We start from the raw sequence: 24,877 nt of genomic DNA on the forward strand, positions 1-24,877 counted from the left end.
AGTTGAGCTTCTTCTTCAAAACATGCTTGACTACAAAGCATACTCGAGGAAGGGTGGATCTGGAATTGGCACGTGTTCATCACATTAACGTCATATCCTCGAGTTGTGCGGCTTTGCTGTCTGCACAGTACCGCAGATGGCAGAGGACTCTAACCTATCCACTTTGGTACCTGGCTTTAGACATGGTCAGTTTCATGGAGGCTAATCCCTGACTTCGTGGGGATGAAATGGTAGTTTGCTAAAATACTTTTGCGGTTTTGCTGCAATCCGCCGTTGTGGGGACGGCCCCTTAAACTCCCACTGTCTTCCAGCAAATCCTCCTAACTAAGCCTCTCTATAAATGCATCATTTCTCTATGTTTTCAAATACAACTACCCCTTCAAAAGTGGTGCGGGAGGAAATTATAGCTCATATCTCTACTTTGGAGAAAATATCTTTTAAAATGAGTCGTTTAGCAAGTGTTAAAGTCTTTATAATGAATAAGACTTGAATAATCAGAGAAAAAGGATGGTTCAGTTATGAGCAGAACTTTCAATCATGGCATGTAAATTAAAGCCCCAGATAAGGAAACTACTTTTTTTAAACTACCAGGTTGTGTTTAATGAATAACAACTGAACAGTTTTGTCTGCTCCATTTAGGTTTAGATTTAATAAAAATTTCTTGGTTAGAATAAATTATTTTTTACAATGGATACCATTTTGCTAATTAACTTAGTGACATATCAATACAACATTTGCTCACTTCCTAATTAGGTTTAGGTAATATATTTACTTGCTAAGGATTAAAAATAAAAATCATGGCTAGGCCTAAAATGCGATGCGATAGACTGGCAATCTGTCCAGGGTGTACCCTGCCTCTTACCTGCTAATTGCTGGGATAGAACCCAGCTTCCCCGCGACCATGAATTGGAATAAGCGGTGTAGAGAATGGATGAATGGAAGGATTATAATACATTGTACAACATCAATGTCACCATTTTAGAAAAAACTTTAGTTCGACACTTGACATAGAGTTCTTCACACAACCACTTGAAATCTCCTCTTTTAAAAATTCCAAGTCATTATCACCTGCATGAACAAGTAATCCAGGGGTTTGTTCTTTTGGAAGGAGAATAGTCTCATCTCTTGAAAGTCTATTTCCTGTACAGGAAATATGTTTTTTTTTCTTCCCTTGATACTGAGTGGGCTTTGTTCCTAGATGTCTGTTCTTTTTTAAGCTTTCATCACTAAGCATCTCCCCACATTAAACATAGAGATGTGTCTTCTCTGCATTTCAAACAGCTTTAGTGAATCCCACGTGGGCTATATATATATATATATATATATATATATATATATATATATATATATATATGTGTGTGTGTATGTATTTTTATTTGAATGTTATGCATGCAACTGAGCATGAGTTAATTGCAGAAGTCACACTCAAAGTTACCATATCAAACATTAATGCTTTAGTACCCTGTTTACCAGAATTTGGGGGTAAAGCATGTTATGTTCAGCCAGGACACAACATCTGAGCTGAGCAGACTAGTGTAATCATAAACAATTCCCTTCTTACATATGAATTAGGACAATTAATTTACAGTGCATACAGTGCTTAAACACAGTTTTAACACCCTTTCAAGTTTTCCCTACAGAATCTTTTAGAATTACATTAGCTTAATACAAGCTTGGCACATCTTTGCATCTGGAACTTGTTCTCATTCCACTTGGCAGAAACATTTCAACTCAACCAAGCTGGATGGGGAGTGCCAGTGCAGAGTCATGTTTTACTGTGTTCAGACACAACTTTGGCTCGTCACGTGTTTTGCCAGTACTATGCTTTTTGTCCCATTCTGGAACAGAAAACTTTGCTAAAAACCTTCAATGTTTACCACTGTGGAGAAATGGTTCACTCCGGATTGTATTTTCTCCATCAATTTTTCATTAAACTTTCAATAAAATAATCATAAAGCCAACTGAATGAAGATGGCATTTGTTTTACTGCAAGGTGATTCTCAGTGTTTGGTTTCCTCCACACACAATGTTTGTAATTCTGACTAAGCAGTTTAATCTTTGTTCTGACTCCCAGTGGGCTGTCTTGTTCTTGTTATGGAGGAATGGTTTCTTTCTCACCATTCTACCATACAGGCCTGATTGGTGGAGGACTAAAATTATTATCCTTTTATAAAGATAATCCAGTGACACATTCTTGGAGTTGCAAACCTGGGTATTTTGACCACAGGTCTAACACACTGTAAACAATTTGTGGAACTGTTAGAACGACAACATGAGAAACATCTATTTGATTTTAGGAGCACTTTACTCTTCTCCTTCTTTTTTCTCACACACAAGACAGAACATGTCCTCGGAGACAGCATCTGGCTTGTGTAAGCAGTGACCCCTGACAATAAGTGACAGATTCTGACAAGCAGACAGGGCTACATGTAAAATCTGTCTCACTCATTTGCACACCTTTTCCCCAGGGAGCAACACAGGAAACTAACCATCTTCTCAGTGATATGCACAGCGTACAGCATACAACCATACTGTACAACTATAAGCATGCATCCTTATGTAAACTTTAATGCATTTAAAGAACGTAAACTCACATGGCATCAATGTCTCTTTTCTCTTTTGCTGATTGCTTTTATTACCTTTTGTAGTCAAACTTACTACTAAGTGCAGTAAGTCGCAATTACTTTTTTACTGTCAGTATTTTAATATGTTAGGTTTTATTCTGATGCAGATGCTCCTTTGATGTCTTACAGAGTTGAAGTTGCACAAATTAAACAGGATCAATTTGGTTGAGCTCTAGTTGTCTTTCTTTAAAATGAACCCATGTATCACGTGTAAAGGAAAGTAAAGGAATTACTTTAATGGTATTTTGTACCTAATCTGCTTTGCTATGGGTCAATTATTGAATTATTTATCTAGAATTTGGACTCTTATAAATTCAAACTTCACTTGATAAATAGGGTCTGCCCACAGCAATCAATTACCGGACCTGTTACTGTGTCCTGGCGCCAGGACTGTGTACCTCTCAAGACTGATCCTAATGTAAGACCTCAAGTGCAACAGCAGTCATGGATGAGCACGTGTTTTCTTGAAAACTCCGTGGCAACTCTTAGGTGAGCTTGTTAATAATAGGTCTTCTAAACTTATCACTAGCTGTTGCTAATCATCTGTAGCATGTGCTTGGCCTGCAAAACATCTTAAATGTAAAAAACCCAAGAACAGGTGGAGTATTTGCATTTTAGTGGTCTTTAATTTTCAGTTAACTCCACCCTAAACATGTGAATAACATTTGGTGATATACTGTACTGTTTTTGGAGCATACCTAAAAATAAAAAAAAAAAATAAAAAAAAACTGCCATATTGCAACTGCAACTTTGATAAGATCCTGGCTGAGAGAGTGAGTCAAAGGAAACATTCATATTACCAGGCTAAAGTAACACACCTACAATCTTTACAGTGATTTGATTTTTTTTTTTACAAGGCTGATCAATTACAAATGTAATCCAATCAGTAAATAGGCCTAGATGTGCTGAGCATTGTTGTGATTAGCCTACAGCAGTTCTACAATAATGCTAATAATGAAAGCAAAAACACCTAAAGTTAGCTGTCTTATCTGTTACAGCCCTTTTCTCTAGATGTAGACAGAGAGCAAAGTGTCATCTACAAATGTGTGTCAGTAGCTTCGGTTTCAGAATTTTTCATGTGTCAATGTAATTGCTTGGATGGTCTTACTGTGCTAGTGGTGAATGTAAATAGCCTAATCTGCATGCAGGCCATTTCAACTGGCAGTCACGATCAAGCAAAAGTTGAAATACAAGCAGCTTGTAGTTATGATTATGAACAATTAAATTTGATCTCTATTAAACTGGAATTTAACATTGTGACTGGTAAAGTAAATGCAAGTTCAAAAGTGTTGATAAACAACCAACTCATGATGAATCGCTTAGTTACACAGTATCATTCTTGGAGTAAATTATGAAAATTAATAAAAATATGGTGTATGAATATATAAAAATATGTTCAGAAATTTGTCAGACTAACCACATACAAAGGAGTTTTATTGAAGGCGAGGAACATCACATTGTTTGGCTGAATTAGGACATGAATTTGAATCATGTTTAATTTCTGGGATGCTTGTAAATGTTTTTTTTATTATGGTAAAAATCATAAACATATTTCTAAATTGATATTTCATAGATATTTGTAAACTTTTGACATTGGGACTGTGTTCCAGAGTGATTTAATCTCAGTTAAGACAACTAACTCCGAAGAGTTAGTCTTAATCCAAAATGAAAGTGTAAGTTATTTTTATAGACTTTAAAAATAATCAGTATCAAGTTGTATGTTAATGAACTTTTCTCAGAATACAGGATCAACGGAAAATGTAGCTTTAAAGACAAGCTGCTATGATAAGAAACACCTACTGCAAATTGTTTTAGACTAAATATATATCATCATCACATCATATATCATCAATATATACAATAAATAGCCATTAACATTTTTGTGCCCATCCATCCATCCATTTATTTATTTATTTATTCATTTATTTCTTTTAGTAATGGCCTCTTAGTAGATTCTGTGTCCTTTTTTTAAATGCCAATAATAAATTAAATTTGACTGTGCAAAAGAAATAAGTAATCTAGCAAACAATGTGTATAGATGAGTTAAAAAACAGTGTTATATAGAAAAAAATGTGTTAAAAACTGGTATTGGTAAAAATTGGTACAAAATCATTTGTTTCAAAACAGCAGTTAAGGAATTTTCTGCATCAGTTTGAAAATATTCTAAATCAGGTCTAAACCAATAAGACTCAGTAGTAAAGGAGTCTAATTCCTTAACAAGAAACACTATAAATTACTTTGTTGAAGTAAATGTTTTACAAAATGATTTGACTTTATATTCAAATATAATTGAAAAGGGAATTCAAACAAGCCCAGGAAATTATCAGCTTGTCTTTTGTAATCTCCTGGGTGTCTTTTTGGCATATGCTAAGAGCTCCTCTTCCACAGAATTAGGAAAATGACTCATTTATATATGATTAAACATCTAAACATTAAACATCTAAATGTTAAGAGAGTTTTGTTCACATCATAAACTCACCATCTTCAGTGGGTATATAAATATTGAGGTAAAGGCAGTCCTCGCTCTGGTTCTGAACGTAGGTCGCCGCTGCATCCAGGTTGTCTGTGAACCAGACTGGTAGCATAATCTCAGGTAAAACTCCATGCACATTCTGGGGACACACTGGTGCAAAGTGTGTGGCATTGCGAATCTCTTGCCAGGAGCCTGGAGCTTCAGGAGGCTGGAAGCGCCGCTCGCCAATGGGTGCAGTGGCATATGGCACACCTAAGAACTGTTCCACTGGGCCTAAGATCTCATTGTTGAGCTCCTTCCTGATACCACGGACCTTTCCATAGCCTGTGGATACTATTGGGTATTTCAGGTCAACTCGTTGAGAGGACGAGAGGGTCAGGTGGAGCACCAATCCCAGGAGCCACAACAGACAGGGATTAGCAACTTGGTGAGAAATATTGGGGCGCTTCCCACCATAGCCTTGATGGCTGGCAGCTTTTAAAGGATAAAACATGTCCAAAATAAAAACTATTACGCTCAAATCACAGGGACTTCAGCTTAGACTAGGGAAGGGAGGGGTCACTAACTCAGGGGGATATAGGAAATGAAAAAGGCAAAAAGAGGAATGATGGAAGGGGAACAGTGAATAGTGTTACTAGGATAACATGGTGAGGTGGAGAGACGGGTAGCATTCTCAGGTGGACTCTGTGGTCTCATCCGTCCCCCTCTTTCAAACTACTTGCTGGTTCAGTGCAGCAGTCAGGGTGCCAGTTACACCTGAAAGACACAGAGAAGTTGCAGGTTTCAGTTAGCATTTGTGAAAATATGTGAATTGAGAAATATTAATGTGTTTGTGAAGACACAAGGACACAACACACTTATTGATTTTCCCCATTAACGAGTGTTTTTGCTCAACAGACATATTCATAATGTACTTCTTTAAGGCATTTGTACCAGCCTGAGAGCAAACTTTGATTGCTTATCACAACAGAAACCAAGTTATATGTGTAAACTGATTTTATTGTCTTGATCAGGGGTCGAGTTGATTCATGCAATGCTTTTCAGGCCAAGGACCCTCAAATAGATCTAAAGAAGAAGCAGGAACCACCATACAGCTGAACAGCATGTGTACTGCTACTTTGGATAGAATGGTTACTTTTCCTTAGCTCCATTGTTAAAACCAGCCATTGCTCATTATCGCACAATGCAATGCATTTGACACACATTGGTAATTCAATTCCATCCGTCTCTATTAAGGTAAATCCAAACTTCACATAATTATATGTATAAATTTAGATCTTGTCTTGTTTGCCCTTATCCTCATCAGCTGCTACATCAGCAGCAGGTATGCCTCGCCACATGCATTTTCAGGGAAGTGGTTTCTGGAGTTGAGGGTATTTCTTGTGCTTGTACAGGTTTTTGGTCGAGTTACAAAACTGTCTACATTTCTGCTCACGACAATACCGATAGAATTGGTTGTAGTTGGCCAATGGGGAACCTGGCAAAGGTAGCATGTAACATGCGGCCTTGTGATGAGTGTCCAATTAACCTAACATGCACGTCTTTGGACATCGGAAGGAAGCTGGAGTGCCCAGAGAGAACGAAACATACATGGGGAGAACATGCAAACTTCCCACAGAAAGGCCACTGGTCAAACCCCTCCTCTGTTGAAGCTCAAAACAGCGACCTTATTGCTGCTAAGCAGTGGTGCTAACCACCACACCTTCGTGGTAAGCTCTAAACTCTGCCTTCTGTTGGATGTATTTTCTAACAACCATGTCATGCATGGTATGAGAGCAGTGATGTTTGAAACAGACGTACATAAATACATACATAAAGGAAGCATAAATGGGCCTTTAGGGTGTAAGAATGTCTGTTTGCTCTGGCTGTAAAAAGGGAATTTGCTATCCAAAGCTAAACCTTTCAAATGACTCTGGTGTAATGTGGCTCTAGTCTCTTTTTCATTGCCAGATAATTACAGAAATTGAACTGTAAAGAAACACTTGTTTTGTCAATGACTTCAGCACACAACACAAAATTAACACATGTTCACAAATTATTTGAAGAGGTGAACAAAGAAAATACCCACTAGCCCCTGATCCCATTCCAGCCATTTACGCGATGTCAGTCAACCTTTTCCTCTCAACTCATTTCAGTTGCCTCATGCTTCCACATCATTACAGATGAATGGGCTGTGCTTATCTCACTCTGATTTTGGGAGACAGAGCCATTTAGGTGTGATAAAGGCTTTATGTGGTGCTAACTGTTGGTTGAATGCCACCTCATCCCTCCGCCCTCGACCCTGTAGTATCCACAACTCTATTTGTAGTCAGCATGCACAAGGAATTATGGTCGAATAGAGCAGGAAGAAGACAGTGTGCAACACCAAAAAACATTTAAAATTAGTAATTTAAGCTATTCTTCAGGGAAAAAAGTTCTCTATAAAAATATTACATTTAAAATTCAAGCCATCTGAGTACATCAATAAAAAATGGCAAGTTGATATATTCTGTGGCAAAGGTAATATGTGTAAAACACTATACAACATGTTTTCAAGGGCATACAAAGTCATGCTAAGAAAAAAAAAAAAAAAAAAACAAGATCAAGAGTAAGACTGCAAAGCCAGTGGTATCATTTGAAAATTCTGATATTTCAGATTTGGTAGTTTGTCCTTCTTTTTCCTGCCAGGTTTGTTGCTTGGCAATCTGCAGTCTTGAACAGATGATGACAAGACATCTGAAACATTTCTGGTTAGTAAACTTTACAAACAAATTACACATACCAAACAAAATTATGCAGTACAGATAAGGTGATTTAAAAAAAAAACAAGAAAACAAAACATTATTTCATATTTCATTTAAAAATTTTAATGTAATGGAATTAGAATTAGAATGGAAACTCAGCTACTAATTTATATGGTGCACTTAAGGGATTTTCACTCATAAGCATAGGTAGCTGCACCCTCATTCATTTGTAAGCTTAAAATTCTGGGAAATTGATTTTTGCAGCTTAAGACTCTTAAAAATGTCAAACAAGTCCTGCTAAAAAAAAACACTAAAGGTTTTCTGAATGAGAAAACAAAGACAAAGTAGATCCTGAAAACTAGGCATGGAATAGATTAACTACGTAAAACAAAATAAATCCTCTGTAATGGCAGTAGAAGAAGATGTGGTATTTCAGTTGAACCAATGTAATATTCTTTAAGTATTAAGGAATATTCTGTTTTTTATGCCCTCAAATGTCAACTGCCAGCTTATATAGACAATAGATGCTCATGTCTATGTTTATATTGAAACATTTTATACAATATATTGGACTGACTCTGTCAACGTAGCAGCTAAATGGTATTTTATTTAAAAGGCAGAGATAATATACAAATAATGTATAGAAAGAAGGTAAACATGCTATCAAAATGTATTATGCAGCAGCAATATATATATATATATATATATATATATATATATATATATATGTTTATTATTAATTTTTTTTCTTATTAAACTTTTATACAGAACAGTATATAATCGGTGTAATTTCAAATAGTCTTGAATTTCCCAACAACTGCTGGATCAGCTCATTTTCTACATTTGCAACCTTTATGTACACATTTTGATTTCTGAGAAGCCATCTGTGTTTGTGCTCCGGTGGTACATTTAAATGAACATATGGCACAAGCCAAAGGTCAGAGCACCTTGAGTATGCACCTTGGATACAGAGATACTCACAGACGTATGTTCTTTCTGACTAAGATAGCTTAGGTGGGTCAAATATTTGTAGCCTGTCAGATTGTTTTCTGTATCTCCTACCTCCTTGCATGCACTAGCAATAATGTAGACACACATGCACACATGCATAAAGTCCAATGAGGCATCAAATGTTGCATGTCAGTAGAGACTCGACGGTAAGCACAAATGGGTCTGTTCTCAACCTCTCACATATGACTTGCAAATGGTAGTACCTTAACATCCCTAACATCTGTTCATGTCAACCATCCATGATGCTGAAACTGCTCTGAATGTGCATCTATTCACGTTAAATGGGATAAACTGGCACACAAATCACAAGGCTAATGTGAGCTGTTCTCTGTTCTGTTTTATGTATGTCAGATATTCCTGTAAGCTAAGACTCTTGACAAGGTAAAGCCCCCATCCCAGTGGGGTACTTACACTGTCTTTATTGTAACTATGCTTTTTAATTGTGATTGTCTCCTGTTTGTGGATTGTGCTGGTGATTCCTTTTGGCCAGGAGTTGTGTGATCTCAGTGGGACTTTCCTGGTTAAAGAATGGCTAAAAATAAAATAAAATAAATAAATAAATAAATAAGAATAAAAATAAATATTTATATATTTAAACAAAATGGAAAAAGTTTTTAACTGAACTTGCAGAGTCAATTAAGTAATTATAGCTGTAGTGGTATTCTTTTGAAACAATAAAAAGCATTATAGTAATCCATTATCTCCAATGTTTAAACTGGTTTCAGCGGTGGCAGAATTAACTCTTATTTGCGAGACTTCCTGTTACCACCTGGTAGTGCAGGTGCTATAGTTTTTACAATGGTCCAAGTTATCAGTATGTACATGCCATCAAGGCAAAATGTGGATTTGCAGACACATGCTGCAGCTAAAACTTATGTAAATCCTATTACAATAAGTTCTTGGGATATTTTTGTTACTGACTGCTAAAAGCCAGTAAAATTATTGGCAATGTTACAAGCAGGCCCTTTTTCTTTGGGGTTTTGGAAAATCGCTATAAGCCCACCTGTCAAGCTTACCATATTTTGATTCTTCATTAACTCTGTTGCTACAGCTAGCCGTTAACCCTGGTCAACATATGAAATAGCTAATGCTGAGCAAACTTGAAAAGAACTTTAATTCTAGGTATTATAACATCTCTTGTGTGCTGGTTAGGTTACCACAAAGATTGGAAACAGTTTGTCTGACTTCATCTGAAGGCAACAACAGTACAAGAATGATGATTTATCATCTTTAAATAAAGTGTTAAATAAATAATATACATTAATTGCATGTCTTTAGAAGTTTGTCAAAGTTGGACATTTATTTCTTAAAATGCAATGAAAACATCTGCACTAGAATCAAGCAAACACCTTAATGCTTATTTACTGGAAAAAAGTAGCCAAAAGTCATGCTTGCAATTCAGGCTGGGTATTCTGGCTGGGAAAAGGAGAATAAACACGGTATATGCAAATCCATCTATTGCAAACGATTATTTAAGTTGTTAAAGAGGCTTTTATAATTTGATCTCTTAAAAATAAAACAACACAATTGCATGTGCATCAGTCTAGAATACACATAGAGGAAAGCAGCTGTAAGCCTGATGCTCTTCTTTTTGAGGACAGGAACATCCTCCATTTATCGGGCATACTGAAAACATATATACTGTTTTTATTAAAACAGGTGATTAAAGGCCTTAATATTCTCTTAAACCTTTGAAGGACCAGGAAAGATGAATAAGTTATCCTGTTTTTGATGTGACAGATGAGCCGATTAGACTTGTCAGGAAGCATATGAATGTTTAGCTAAATGGCTTTAGCTTCTTTTCACACTAAACATTAAAGCTATCCAGAATCCTCCCCAGTGCCGCTCTGTACAGCCTGCCAAGGTGCACTGGGTGATTCAGGAATAGAAGATGAGAGAGTAGACAGCTTCCACCCCGTGAAAGAGCAGCACAGGACTGAAATTAATTTACAAAAAAGCTAAACAAACTAATGTGAGAAAAGTAAGATATTTTCCTAAATGATCAGTAACAAGCAAACTCAGTGAAAAAGCTGAGGCAAAAGGGCATAAGTAAAACATTTTTAAACATCAAATACTAAACATATTGGTTCTTTTTAAACAAAATCCTGATGGGCCAGTCTGAGCTTGTTCTTGTCAATTAGGATCATGTGTGATTTATCTCATTTGAATGCAGTTCAATAAGTGAAACAATAAGTGGTAAAAATAACATCAATAACTGTGAATCTGATTTAAAAAGGACCTGCTGTTTAGATACAACATTCAAACCACAAAGCATTTTGTAGGATGTATCATAGAAAGGCAGACTCAAGCCCTTGAAGACTGCAGACTGTTCAACGAATAAAGTTTGAAATGATATAAGAATTATTGCGGTATCACAAGTGAAATTCTGAGAAGATATATACATTTAATGCAGCTGACTCTCTAAGTGACAAGAACAAACTCAAACTGCCCCCCCCCCCTGAAAACACTGACCTGAGACACTAAGAGGCAGCTCTAAAAATAGCCCACTTTCAGGTTATATCTTATCATATATATCTTTTATCTAACCATAACGTTTTTAATGTTTCTTAAATTAAAAGAATAGCATTTATTTGTGTTGTGTTCACCTATACATAAAACAACACAGGTGATTCATTTCATTTCTGTAGCTTTGTTTGTTGTATACCATGAGCAGCCTAAGTGGTGACCACTTAAGTAGTTGCTTTTGTAGTTGTTAAAATTTTTTTCATCCCTATACTAAATGTTTCTGATTGTATCAGCTGCATTCTGTAGTAGCAAAATGTTTCTAGCAGTAACACTGATGTAGACTGCATGCACGTGACTTTGGAAGTTGTGGTGCATGCTGGAAAATGAGGCACCCCTTAAAGCCCCTGTGTAATTCCTGCATGTAAGTATATACATATAAAAAGTTCAAAATAATTGTTTCTCATGAAAATATTGGAGGCATCTGGATGAAATGATTCAAGAAATCTAGAGGAATTTCAGTGCATAATAGATACAGTTGCAAAACCCAAACTAGAGACCCATTATCTCCTATGATCAAAAGTCATTATCTTTAAATATAAACACAAAAGCAAGGGATTACTGTGGGAATCTTTGCTTTGGTCAAATATTTGGTACTACATTCACAAACGCCACCTAAAACTTGATTTTGCAAAACGTAGTCTTAGTCTTATGTTAAAATTGTTCAGACGCAGCATCAACTTCACTGGGTATAGAGATCAATAACAAAACATAAGAGATAAAAAAAGAAAAAAAAGAGCTGCAGTCTAGACCTGACCCCAATAGAAAATGTGTGGAGAATTTTGGAGTAAAAAATGGATGCTGTGAGAAAGTCCTTACGCTGTTTCTTTATGAATTTACATATAAACAGTATATTACATGTTGAGTTACCGCTTGGCAGATTCTAATCAGCATCTATGCAACAAATGATTGAAGAGAAAAATACTCTTGCTCCAAATTATTCAAATTGAAAATAAAAGAATATATATAGGATTCCATATGAAAGAGACAACTTAACACCGACTTTAATTAGGGAAGTCATAGGATCAAACAAAAACCAGTATGCAAGCGGTATCACAGTGTTTTAAAAAAAAAAAAGAAGGCCACTCAAAGCATCAAAGATAACAGCTAGCGCTTAAATGCCTTCTGGTTCAAATAAAGGCCTGCTACCTTCACTCACTATTCAAGAAAATATGGTACTATGAAAACAGGTGCCCCTAATCTATTGCCAGTTGATCAGCTTGTCTTAGCTATCTAGTCTTTATCGTCATGATGCAGACATTGTCTCCATCACACAGAAAAATGGTCCAAATTATATATCATCTTGGAATATAAAGGAGATGGGTCTGATGTCTGACATTTAAAACAGACTCAGTCATTGTCCCCTAGAGGACAGTTTTTATTGATCTTCATGACCCTTGGTTATGTTCTTGACAAGGTATCTTTGAAGGCTACTGCATAATGTAATCTAGATTGAGAATGAAAATCAGCACTGTCGATATATTCAGTAGAGCAGGAAATAATTTTAAACTAGCATCAGACATATACAAGCAACCTATTAATTAGTTGGTGCTTTGGCATTACTTTAACTGGATAATGAAAAAAAAAAAAAAAAAAAAAAATTGCTGGACCGTATCCTCATTGTCTGCTATTTGTCTCTTGCAAATCTTTAGGGTTAAGCAGCAGATAGTGTATGCTTTAGGTTGCAAGTTTTTGTCACAGCAATAATTTTCATGACCACCTTTTAATTGCTGGGAGCTGCTGCATTGTTAATGCTGATGAAGACCTTGAGCTTCATTCTACAATTTATTTATTTATTTACCTCAAGCTCTGCTCAGTAGATTAATATGGCTACTCCTTTTGCCACTGCATTCCGATCCTCAACACAGAGTTGCCAGAAAATATAAAAAAATTATATATAAAAAAATAATGAACTTTAAAGTAATCATTATTACCTACGCCAACTCATAGGTCATGTTTTCGATCGCATTGGTTTGTCTGTCTCTTAGCAACATAATTTAAAAAGTTATGGATGGATTTTGATAATATTTTCAGGAATGGAATAAGTGATTACGTTTTGGGGGGGTGGTCTGGATCACCGTCTGGATCCAGTATGTTTTAAAGGATTCTTTACAATGGGGAGACAGGAAGATAGTTTTGCCATTACAGGTTTTAACTCAACAGATAATTCCCAGCAATCCCAGCGCCAGCACACAGTCACAGGTCATGCAATTGATCCTCATTTATCAAGTGAAATTTAAACTTATAAGAGGCCAAATTCTACATTATTCAATATTTCACCCATATTAAAGCAGATTAGGTATAGAATACCATTAATGTATTTTCATCCACTGTTAAAAAAAAAAAAATTGCCTAAAATTGGATGCCGCTGAAATCAGCTGAGACCAACAGATATGCCAGAAAATTGAGCATTTCACCCATGAATAGCAAAGTGAGTCTAGTAATCCCAACCAATAATCAGACTTTAAAATTAAATGACAGATTGTCTGGGGCTGAGATCCGTTAATTAAAGAACTTAAACAGGGATATTATAGGATATGTTCAGCACCATGGATCACATTTATCACAGAGCAACACAGATGCTCAGCACAGGTGTTTTCATCATGCTCTTACCACTCAAAAAAAAGTTCTACATACAGTCAAAGAGGAACCATGGACTCAGTAACTAATCTGTACAGGTACTCTATAGAGGACAGGTAGGGACACACACCTGTGGTTGCAGCAGCAGTTGCTATCTTGTTGGGTCTCAGTATCATCCAAGCTGCTGAAAGGGCTTGATTCTTGCAACCTGACACATGTTCCTATCTTCACATTATTATTGAACCATTTCCTGATGTCTGTTGTCAAAAGGTATCGGTATACTACCGTTTCATAAAAGATAGCCAATGACTTTGCACCAAATATCGCAATAACTTATACAACATAACGGACTCTTTAAGTTAACACGAGATTGGATGGTTCACTACACACTTAGATTTAATATACAGACACAACTTGCAGATATATAGAGAGATAAGTTTTCTCAATGGATTCTAATTATGATGATTTAGTACCACTATAAAATAGCTGTTAAATAAATGAAAATGTTATGCAATAGTATACAAATTAAAATAAGGCTAGTTCCTGTATGGGAGGGCCTGATTTGTGATTGGGCGGATCTTGCCCATTGGTGCCCAGAATCATTGGCAAAAAAAAAAAAAAAAAAATTACAAGATTGCATTATGGTAGATGTTAAATATACTAACAGCTACAAACAGGCTGTGTATAACCCAGATTGCCGCCTTTAAAGAAAATGCAAATTTCTTCAATAACTTCAAGACTGTTATAGCCATTTGCTTCATTCTGGTGTCTAAAGGTACATTTGCAGGGCCAAGGATAAGATTTGGCATCTATACTGATGATAGGAAATCGATAGTGATATTAGCTTGAAGTACACGTAAGAGTATTGGCATGGGGTTGTTAGCTGGGTGGGCAGTTGAAACTTGTGGGTTTTTTCTTTGGTGAATGACCCTATGGCTTGGTGAAGGTCTGTGCATTCTGAGTGCTTCTAGTTATGATTGCAATTAACTGAAGAAATAACTGTACTTCTCATTCAAAAGGCACAACTTCTGTTTGGAAAGATTCTGACCAAGCCACAGAGACCAAGATCAATTTCAATTTCAAAACTATTTAAATGCCATTATTTGTATCCAATACATTGCAGAGTGCACTAACAACATGTATCCACATCTGAAGATATAAACAAAGTTAACCAATAATCAAGTAGAGTTAATTAAGGGAATCTTAATGAAGCATCAGTACAGGTTATTAAAGCAGCAGCAAGGATCATAAAGCAGCAGGCAATAGAAGAGAATAGAAGAAATTTGACAAAAAGCCTTTTGTCACTGCTGGACCAGAAAATCAATATGTTGCTGCTGGTCAGTGCTGTTTTCTTCTGTTTAACACCTGTGGATCACATGGAAACCCCTTTTTCTTGCCCCTCTCCACACCAACACACAGACATATCCTGTCAGCAACTGCCTGATACTGTTAAAGATGAGCTTTGGTTGAACATCGGTGCCTCTAGGAGACTGTTACTTGGTATCACTCTCTGATTCCTTGTGCATTTGTTAATTATAACCAGGATAATGTGTCATAATATGGGTGCACCCATCATATGGGTGAAATGCTAGCATGTGTATAGGTTTTTAATGTAAACAGCTTGAGGAAGAAGTCTAAGAGCTTATTTGACTTAGGTGTTGAGCTAATTTAAGCACAAAACAGTCCTAACCACAGCAAACACAAGAAACTTTAATAATAGGAATTCAAAAATTCTCAAATTCTGAATGCAGTCACAGACTTTTAGCAAGTGTGAGATATTACAGAAGACAGATGGCATGATGGTGAAAGCCCCCCACTTCTACTTCATCCATTATCACCTAGTTTGTGGGAGATACATTGATGCTACTGTTAACAACTACCCACTTTATTGTAGCATTTCCCAAAGCGCTGGGCATGTTGGATGAGTCCAGAGCAACATGCTGTCAATGTGTCTCATGTTCTCAATGTGGGAGTGTTATGAACATTTTGCTGGCAGCATGTACATCTGAGTGATTCATTACCGTCTGTGATAGCCACATTCAACCGACAAGCAAATCCTTCTCACTTCATTTGGAAAATGTCTAGATAGAAAGACAGAGAAGTAAAACAGCATTGAAGCCAAAGGGATAGACTTCATCATCATTATCATATTCCAATAATGCCACTGCTGAATGACAGCAGGACTACAAATATTCAATATATGCTAATATGTACCATAAAAGTTCATTATTATGAGAGACTACATCTACTACAGTTTGTTGTCCCATCACAACATACCTCTGATAATATATTTTCTTGTGCACTTTTTACATGGTTTTGAGGTCAGCCTGCTTCCAGCTGGAAAGGTTTCTATCCACACAAGGAAAACAGCACTAATATGGGGGTATTTGTAAAGAGCAAAGTGGGAGGTTGAAATGGAGTAGAAGAATAGGTCCACTTAAAAACACAACAAGGAGAGGAGAGCAGTGGCTGGGAACAGAGAAGGGAAAACGGTCATGGCTAGAGTAGAGGCAGGTGCAGAAAACAGAGGTGACACATGGTTAAGTAGTTTGCTTGATGTAAACTTACAGCTTGCCCTTCCATCTCATTTCTTAAATCTCACTATATTGACACTTTGTGAGGATAGCTTGGAAGCTACCGCTAGCAAATGCTAAAATTGAACTGAATGAAATTCATTTCTGCTGCCTAAGTTATTTTTTTAAACAAATGTGGCCATTAAACATTTAATGTCCTGTTTAACTGTTTGATGTGAGCATATTTTAATGACTAAATCTTAATAAATCTTTGATGTAAACATGACAGAGCCATCTCTACGGCTACCTGTTTCTGTAGGGAAGCCTAACGCCATAAGTGAGTGTACTTTTCCCTATTATGTTTTATACTTAAAATAAAAAGCAACATCAAAACAATTTATTTAAATATAATATTGTTGCTTTATTAATGCAAAGAAACAAATTTCCATTGCCTTTTCCTTGGTGCAGACATTAAAAGGTTATACTAGGTCAAAACATGAGGAAAATACATCTTGATGCTTGTCTGACTGTACCGTATGACTAAAGAAAAATATACAAGAACTGGACTTTCACAGCCTTTCAGAATGTTGTTATTAAACCTTTGTCTGTTTCAATCAGGTCATCTGAACTTAGGTGGAAGATGAGAGCCCTGAAAAACTCTGCAGTTGTTTTGTAATTGTTGGTCTGCAGCTAACAATCTATGTTCAAATGCATTTTTTTTCCATAATTGTACAGCAGTGATACATCCCTTGTGTCGGCCCAGTGTGGATGCAAATAATTTCAAATGCTCCAAAGGCTCATTTACGCTCTACTCAAAAGATGGATACGCAGCATTTCATACGTCTTCTAAGTAATTTACGTGCATAATTTGTTCTGTTTTTAGGGGCCTTGCGGATGCGCTTCTTTTTGGGGGCTGTGTGGAGCTGTATAGCAGAGGTATGACCTGCAAAAGGAACAAAGAAGAAGAAGACAAAGCCACATATTTAATAATTGTACAGACCACTGCAGTCAACTGCATTATTTCTTTCCAAGAACATTATCATGATCTCCTCCACCCTGACTGGTATTGTCTGAAATTGATGTTGGAGCTCGGAGGTGAACTCTGAACTCTGCACCGCCCTCTGGTAGGTGTATTGGCTAACAACCACACCAACATATATAATGAATGAAAGTATGAGAGCAGTGAAGTTTGAAATGGACGTACCTATTAATGTATGTAAAGTGAGCATAAATGGGCCTCAAGTCAGCATCTTGACCTCACATGTGCTGCACTACGTTTAAAAGATGTTGTGCAATATTGACTTTGTTGTTCATATTTTCAAACAGTTATTTTGCTGTATAATATGTCTTGCTGTATTCAAATTAATTCAATCTTGGCACCAATTGCATAGCTTTTAACAGTAATTTTATAAATCATGTTGAAAATAAAAATGTGTTTTCAGGAAATAGTAATCTTTATGTATCAGAAAGAATTTTACCCTCTAGTACATAATCTTGATTAAACCCTGTTTTTGAATTAAGCTTCATTATAAAGATCCAGTTGGAAGACTTAGTACAAAAAAGGGAGGGAATTTGTATTTGGTCAATTATTTTTCCCTTTAATAATATCAATTTGTGTTGTATTATATATAATTGAAAGCCTGATTAGTCGCCTTTACAATAAGGTATAACTTTTAAGTATTGTGCTTCTGTGGCACTAAAAGAATGTACCAAAACCCAATGCAATATTCTCCTTTTGGTATTCACTCTTGTTTCACTCGTTTCCAATAAACCTGATTGGAGCCTAACTGCTAAGACACAAATCAGTCAGATCCTGGAGCCAGTGGTGATCCCATTATCTCCAGAATCTGGGACCTAACTCCATCCTCCAGGATGACAATGCTCTCCCCCACAGAGCCAGAATCACCTCCAGAATTTGGAAGTGGAGAGGATGGAACAGTCTGTTGTGTGTTCAGACCTTAACTCTAATGAAAACTTGTCAGATGAACTTGGGCATACTATACATATTAAAGTGGCCAATACAACCATGATGGGTGACCTTCAACAATTCCTGGTTGAGGAATGAGATGCCATTCCAAAGCAAAATGTGACCAGGCTGGTGACCAGCATAATGAGAAGGTGCCAACCTGTGGCTGTGTATGGATATTCCACATATTACTGTGGTCCCTGACAGTGAAAAATTAATAAAGTATTGCTTTTTCCTTATTGCTGTGGGATAGTGCAATCATTCAATCCACCAAGCAACTCAAAACAACAGTGAATACCAACAGCAGAATATTGCAGGGGATTTTGGCACATTTTTGGGGGGAACTATGAACACGCTCACAGAAGCATGGTCCTTATAATAATATAGCTCATCATAAAGGTGGCTAATCAAGATTTACAACAATGTATAATACAACACCCATTGTTTTAAATTACTTTACCTTTTGAGCTGAAATTAGTTTGGGAAGTTTTAAAAATATAAAACACTAAGGGAATATAAAATAAATGCTACTGCATAACAGATGTTGGGTGCAAATAATAAAAATAACTGTCTTGCACATCACATTTCCAGTCAGCAGGGTGTATCTCACTCAAGCTATTTTCAGTCAGTGAGTCATCACTGTTTATTCTAGGAATAACTGACAGCCTTACACAACAATGGGCACATTTATGTCTTCCTTAATAAACCTTAATGTTTACCAAAATAACCAGCATTCATAATATTAACACTGATCTGTCTTTGTAAGTAGAATGTAATAATAACCTGGTTAAAACCTTTCAGTTTTTATTTATTCAGTTTATACTCATATATTAGAGTATCCGCAAAGCAACAGATGGTTTAATAAGAATATCTGACGATATTTTTGTGTGCAAGGATGATAAAGAAGGTGGTAGTGTCACAAGCCCTCATTCATATATCAAATAAAAAAAAGGTACGTTGAATTTTAAGTAAAAAAAAAGTTAACAGTATATGATTTTACAATTATTGTAACTAAATCTTATTTAGTGCCCACAGTTTAATCAAACCAATTCCTGCTGGGGGAAATCATCTTAATTTAAAATGAGTGTTTGAACCATTACTGCAATCTCTGTTGTCACAATAACAAGCATGTCCTTGAACTTTTTATGTCATATAATCTTAATTACATTTGGACATATATGTTCTAAAAATTAAGTATAAAATGTCACAATTTAATTTTATCAAGAAATTATAACAATTGGACATTAGCTTCCCAAATTCAAAGTGCGGAGTGCAATATTCTTGATGGGTAATGATGCATGACTGAGAAACGCATGACAGCTACACCTTCTTCTACCTTGCATAAGATCATTTGAATTTAAAGAAAAACTACGCTACAAAGAGTTCGTATGGCTGATGTACAGTACATGTGCAAAATAATTTCCATAATTACAGAAGTGTAGGGGCAGTGGAGGACAGGAGGTATTGCTGTTTGGATATTGCTTTGGGCAGGTAGTAAAGTGTTTAAGAATTGATAGAATATTTTAGTATAAAGAGAGTTGTACTAAGAGAAACCGACTGATGGATGTAGTTAAGACTGGAGGGGGGAATGACTGGATGCAGCATCCAAAACAGAAAAATGTCATACAGAAATAAACTCACTTCATTTCCATAATGTAACCAGAGTCAGTGACATTTGTAAACTGGTAACTGACAGTGAGAAAATAATTTAAAAAAGGGTTAAATCCATTGGCATAAATCCAAAAATATTAAAAACTATGTTATCATGTTTTCATGATGTGTGGATTGTTTAAAATGCCTTTCAATGCCTATTCCCCCATACAGTTGTACTGCCATGTTTCTACAGTATCATACCATTAAATGGACAAAACAAACACTATTTGTACAGTCGACCTTTCATTGTTTTTGTGGCCAGCAATTTTTTTCATCTTTGGAAGGAAAGGGTGGTGCAAGGACTATTCAGCTGCAGCAGCCACTGGCAGTGTGGCTGTTGCATTTCTGATTAATTTAACTTTGTTTTGTTGGATCAACGCAATTAATTCATGTAATTGCACTATATTAAAAAGTAGTTGTAACTACCCTAATAATATTTAATATTACAACCTAATTCTTAAAGAATTTTCTTTTTAATATACCATATAATAGTGGTCATATATAAAACTAAACTTTACATTTCAAATCATTTTAACCTTTGTAAAAGCTTTGAAATTACCATAGGCCAGGGGTTTGAGGGTTTTACACTAATCCTAGCACTGGACACTTTTGGACAAAGATCTATGATGGTGCTAAATATGTGGATTGCTATCAATTTATTATCCCTAGTTGTTACGTCACCAGCTATTAGTTAAAAAAAAAAAAAAAAACTCCAAGAAGCAAACATATCTATATATGAAGACACAAAGAAGGACTTTGCTGCACCATTTTTAGTGTGACTGAACCTAAACTCATTAAAAAAAAAAAGAAAGTTTCTAGCATTGTGGCTGTCTCTCCAGTATGCAGCTCATGCAAATGTGTATTATTTGTCAGACACAGAAAATGAGTAAGTTTGAAACCTATACAAAGTTATAGTATATCCTATGATCATCAATATTATCTTCAACTGATATGAGATAGCAAAAATATACAAATTTGTTGTTAGATTCAGTTTGTGTAAAACACCACAGAAGAAAAAAGTAATTACAATAAGTAGTTCCAACATTGTACTAACAATAGTGATGGGCGATAGGGTGGAGCAAGACACAGCCCAGTAAAAGGATGACAACACTCTTGTTGAGATGAACAGTGTTCCTTAAAGCAGACATCTGAGCACACTTAGGGATTTTATGAGTTTACTGAACATGAGATAAGAAACACAAGGTGTGTAAGATCTGCCTTGCAAAAATTGAGAACCATCTCCCTCTAACCTTACATCTAAAACTTTTGGGAACACAGCCAGTCCAACTTATCAGCCAAAAATGAGCAGGGTTTTTAACTTTATTCTTCAGCTCTGAGCAGGGAAATAGCAAAAAGTTAAAAAAAAAAAAAAAAAACCTGCTGCAACCTTTATAACTAAGGATCTGATGAATTTGGGTTTGGTTTTGCCAGCCGCAGAAGAACTTGAAACTGAGTATTAGTTCCTATGAAAACTTTAGTATAACTAATATTATGTGTACTTGGACATTTAACGCTCAAACTGGTGTTAAATGCAAAAAAACTGTATCCACTACCGATTTTCCTTTGGTCAATTTTTAGTAGTTTTTGTGCTGAAAATGAAAAAACAGCATTTCAATACTTTCTAATGATCCTGATTAGATTTAATTAAAATGAGTCTGAAACAGTAATTTGAAATCAGTAGGCATTGCTTCAACACAAAACAAACCTCTCAACAATGGTGGACAAACCGCTTAGCTAATGTTACGACTTTTGAAACGATCATCTTAGTTCCCATAATCAGTACCATAATCAAACTCAAGTGTTTTCCAAAAACCCTCTTGGTCTATGCATCAAGATGAGTGCTTTCTGGCTGAGATAATGTTTGTTATGTTGCTTTGAAAAAAAAAAATTAACAGAAGAAATAAGACCTGAGTCTGAAAATTTTCAGTAACAATACATGTGAATACTAAATGCAAATTTGGTAAACAAAAACAAAAAAAAAAACAAAACAAAACAAAACATACAAAAGAAAAAAAAAAAACTCCAAATTTTATCTTACTTTGAGTAAAAAAAATGTACTCTAATGAATAAATTAAGGAGATAACATCCAGATTATTATAACATCTGTTTCAGAACTCGTATCACTGTTAATCAATTTGATTTTGCACCTAGAAAAACATTTCTGTCTACATTATGATCCATTGATACATTAAAATATTGTTCAGTTCAATGTTTAATTTGAACAATTATTAGGGTGGCCATTTCACTGCAGATGCTTAAATAAAGTTATGCTCATCTGCTGTATATCTCTGCTTTTGTGACTTAATAACTCTCTTTCAGAGAGGACATAGCATTCATTTGGTTTCATTTTGTTCATTCAGCTTGTGTCCTTCACCGCTGGTAAAACCCAGCTCCCTAACTACTGTGGAATTGCACTGTAGTCCAGCTGTGTTCTGAGTATCCAAACAAATTAATAATTTACATTTGTTCTGAAAGGCTGGGATTTGTCAGCATAGTAGGCTGCTCTCAGTAACACACTACCATTTTTCTCTGAAAATAAATTGGAGGAGCTTGGCAGAAGATCCCAAGAAAATAACAAACACAACCATAACTGTAACTTTAAGCAAGCACTTAAGTTAAATAACTAACTGCAATTTAAATTATAAAAAACAATAATAATAAGCATACAACCCCACAGTAACCTTTAGGTTATGATCCTTTAGAGTTAGTTTCAAAAAAATGTTGATCAGCAGCACATCTGGTTTGAAACTTCTGGCAGCTAACAACTCCTCAAACAGCAGCTGTGCTGTCAGAAATACAACAGAGGAGCAAATGGCGGCTGTGTTAACAGAGCTTCCAAACTGACTCCCATTCTTTAAATAAAGATGCCATACAATAAGCAGCCTCTTAACATCATGCACTCTGATTCCATGATCTGATTCCATGCTGCGCGTGGCACAACTATGTTTCACACATCAGTGGGAGGTTACCTCGCTCAGGAGTTACAAATTATGCACTCCACCATCAGCTGCTCTTCATCGAACAACTAACTGCCTCTTCTTGTTCCATTAAGCTGCAAATATCAAAAACTATGTGGTGGTGGTGGTGGTGGTGTGTGTGTGTGTGTGTGTGTGGGGGGGGGGGGGGGGGGGGGTTGCCAAAAGTGTCAGTTAATTTGTTTTGTAGATGAAGACTGTTTTTTTTTTTTTTTTTTTTATGAGCAACTGCTGTCAGTGCTAAACTGGCTGGTAAATCTCCTGTCCTTACTTTGGCTTTGTTACAATGAAAGCCACCAGGTGCTTTTGAGGATGTCTTCTTTTAATGCTCATTTAACATAGCTCTTTCTCCATCTTTCTTTCTATAGAGTTTCTATTGTCAGGCACTGAAAGTGAGACTTAATAATAATAATAATAGTCATAATGATGATAATAAAGCTTTTACAAATTTAAGTTTTGCAACCTAATTGAGGATCAACATCAGAAAAGATGAACATCAACTGATGCATGCCTGCAAAAAATCCACATTCCTATTGGCCTTCAGGAAGCTTTATTATATATTTATATTTCATAAAAGCCTACAGCCCGGGGAATCTGTAATACTATAAGAGATGAAACACATGCACTACTGTAGATCAAGTGTTATTACACTCTGACATAAATCAATGGATACACAGGGCAAATCAATATTATAATAATTTGCCCACAGTCATAATAAAGGCCATTTTAACCTCATACAATATAGTTGGAGATAGGACACAGATGGTCTAAGGAAAGAGCTGCCATTGTTATTTAGTTTCAGAGGCACATCACATCACAGGCAAGGCAGATTTTAAAATAGAGGTTCAATCCCTAATGGAAAAACAAACAAAAAAAAACAAACATCATATGCTAAATGTGTGGGAGAGCAGGTGCACTGTCTTTGACCACAAACAATCATAATAATGGGCAGCACAGTCATTTTCATGTCATGCAGATGGTCCTTAAGCTAATAGAGCAGCGGCCTGCTTTGTATTGTCAGGGGAGTTCATCAACATTGAGAATGAGCTTGCTTCATTGTCTTACACAGGGGGGATTTTGACTCGGGATCATCGTTCATATAAGTTAATGCAAACAGTTTACTCTGGCATTGGTATTAAAGCTGCCACAATACTAAACAGCTGCTCAAATTTAAACATAACCTTTTGAGGACTGTCACAATCAGTTAAACAAAAACGAAAAAGCAGGCTAGATGCATCATTGATGTGTAAGTTAGCTTAACCAGGGTATTGAGAATTCCTGAATATGATATACAGCATTCTGTTGAAATGATTTATATGCCTAAAAGTGTTGAGAGGTTTTCTGTACTCCCAAGGTACTGCACTGAGGCCAGCTGAATAATACATGGGTGTGGTATTTTGGTTTTAATCCTATTCAGATTTTTAAATGTGTATGTTCACGACACAAATATTTGATACACACACATATATATATGTTGCTGCTGCATAATAAATTTTGATAGCATAACTTTTTTTATACATTATTTGTATATTATCTCTGCGTTATAAATAAAATACCATTTAGCTGCTATGTTGACGGAATCATTCCAATATATTGTATAAAATGTTTCAATATAAACGTAGACATGAGCATCTATTGTCTATATAAGCTGGCAGTTGGCATTTGAGGGCATAAAAAAAACAGAATATTCCTTTACAAAAACAATACATAGCAAAGTAATCTCTCTCCAACATATCTTGCAACCCAACAGGAGTAGTGTCATTCTGGACAGCAAGCTGGGAAGACGGTGAATAAAAACCTACTGGTTTCTTAGCTGATCTGATGATGCAACATCTT

At 35.9% G+C, this 24,877-nt stretch overlaps 1 protein-coding gene across 2 annotated transcripts in view; it reads right to left on the reverse strand.

Moving 5' to 3' along the window:
* nlgn2b (neuroligin 2b) overlaps window positions 1–24,877 on the reverse strand; it is a 73,109-nt gene that overhangs the window by 39,251 nt on the left and 8,981 nt on the right. For both annotated transcript variants that reach the window (XM_042008852.1, XM_042008851.1), the window contains exon 2: window positions 5,104–5,853. In XM_042008852.1, the coding sequence (XP_041864786.1) occupies window positions 5,104–5,590 (487 nt within the window). In that variant the 5' untranslated portion in view covers window positions 5,591–5,853. The remainder of the gene's footprint in view (window positions 1–5,103; window positions 5,854–24,877) is intronic.

The sequence above is a fragment of the Melanotaenia boesemani genome, chromosome 15, assembly GCF_017639745.1.
Source record: "Melanotaenia boesemani isolate fMelBoe1 chromosome 15, fMelBoe1.pri, whole genome shotgun sequence".
NCBI classification, from domain to species: domain Eukaryota; kingdom Metazoa; phylum Chordata; class Actinopteri; order Atheriniformes; family Melanotaeniidae; genus Melanotaenia; species Melanotaenia boesemani.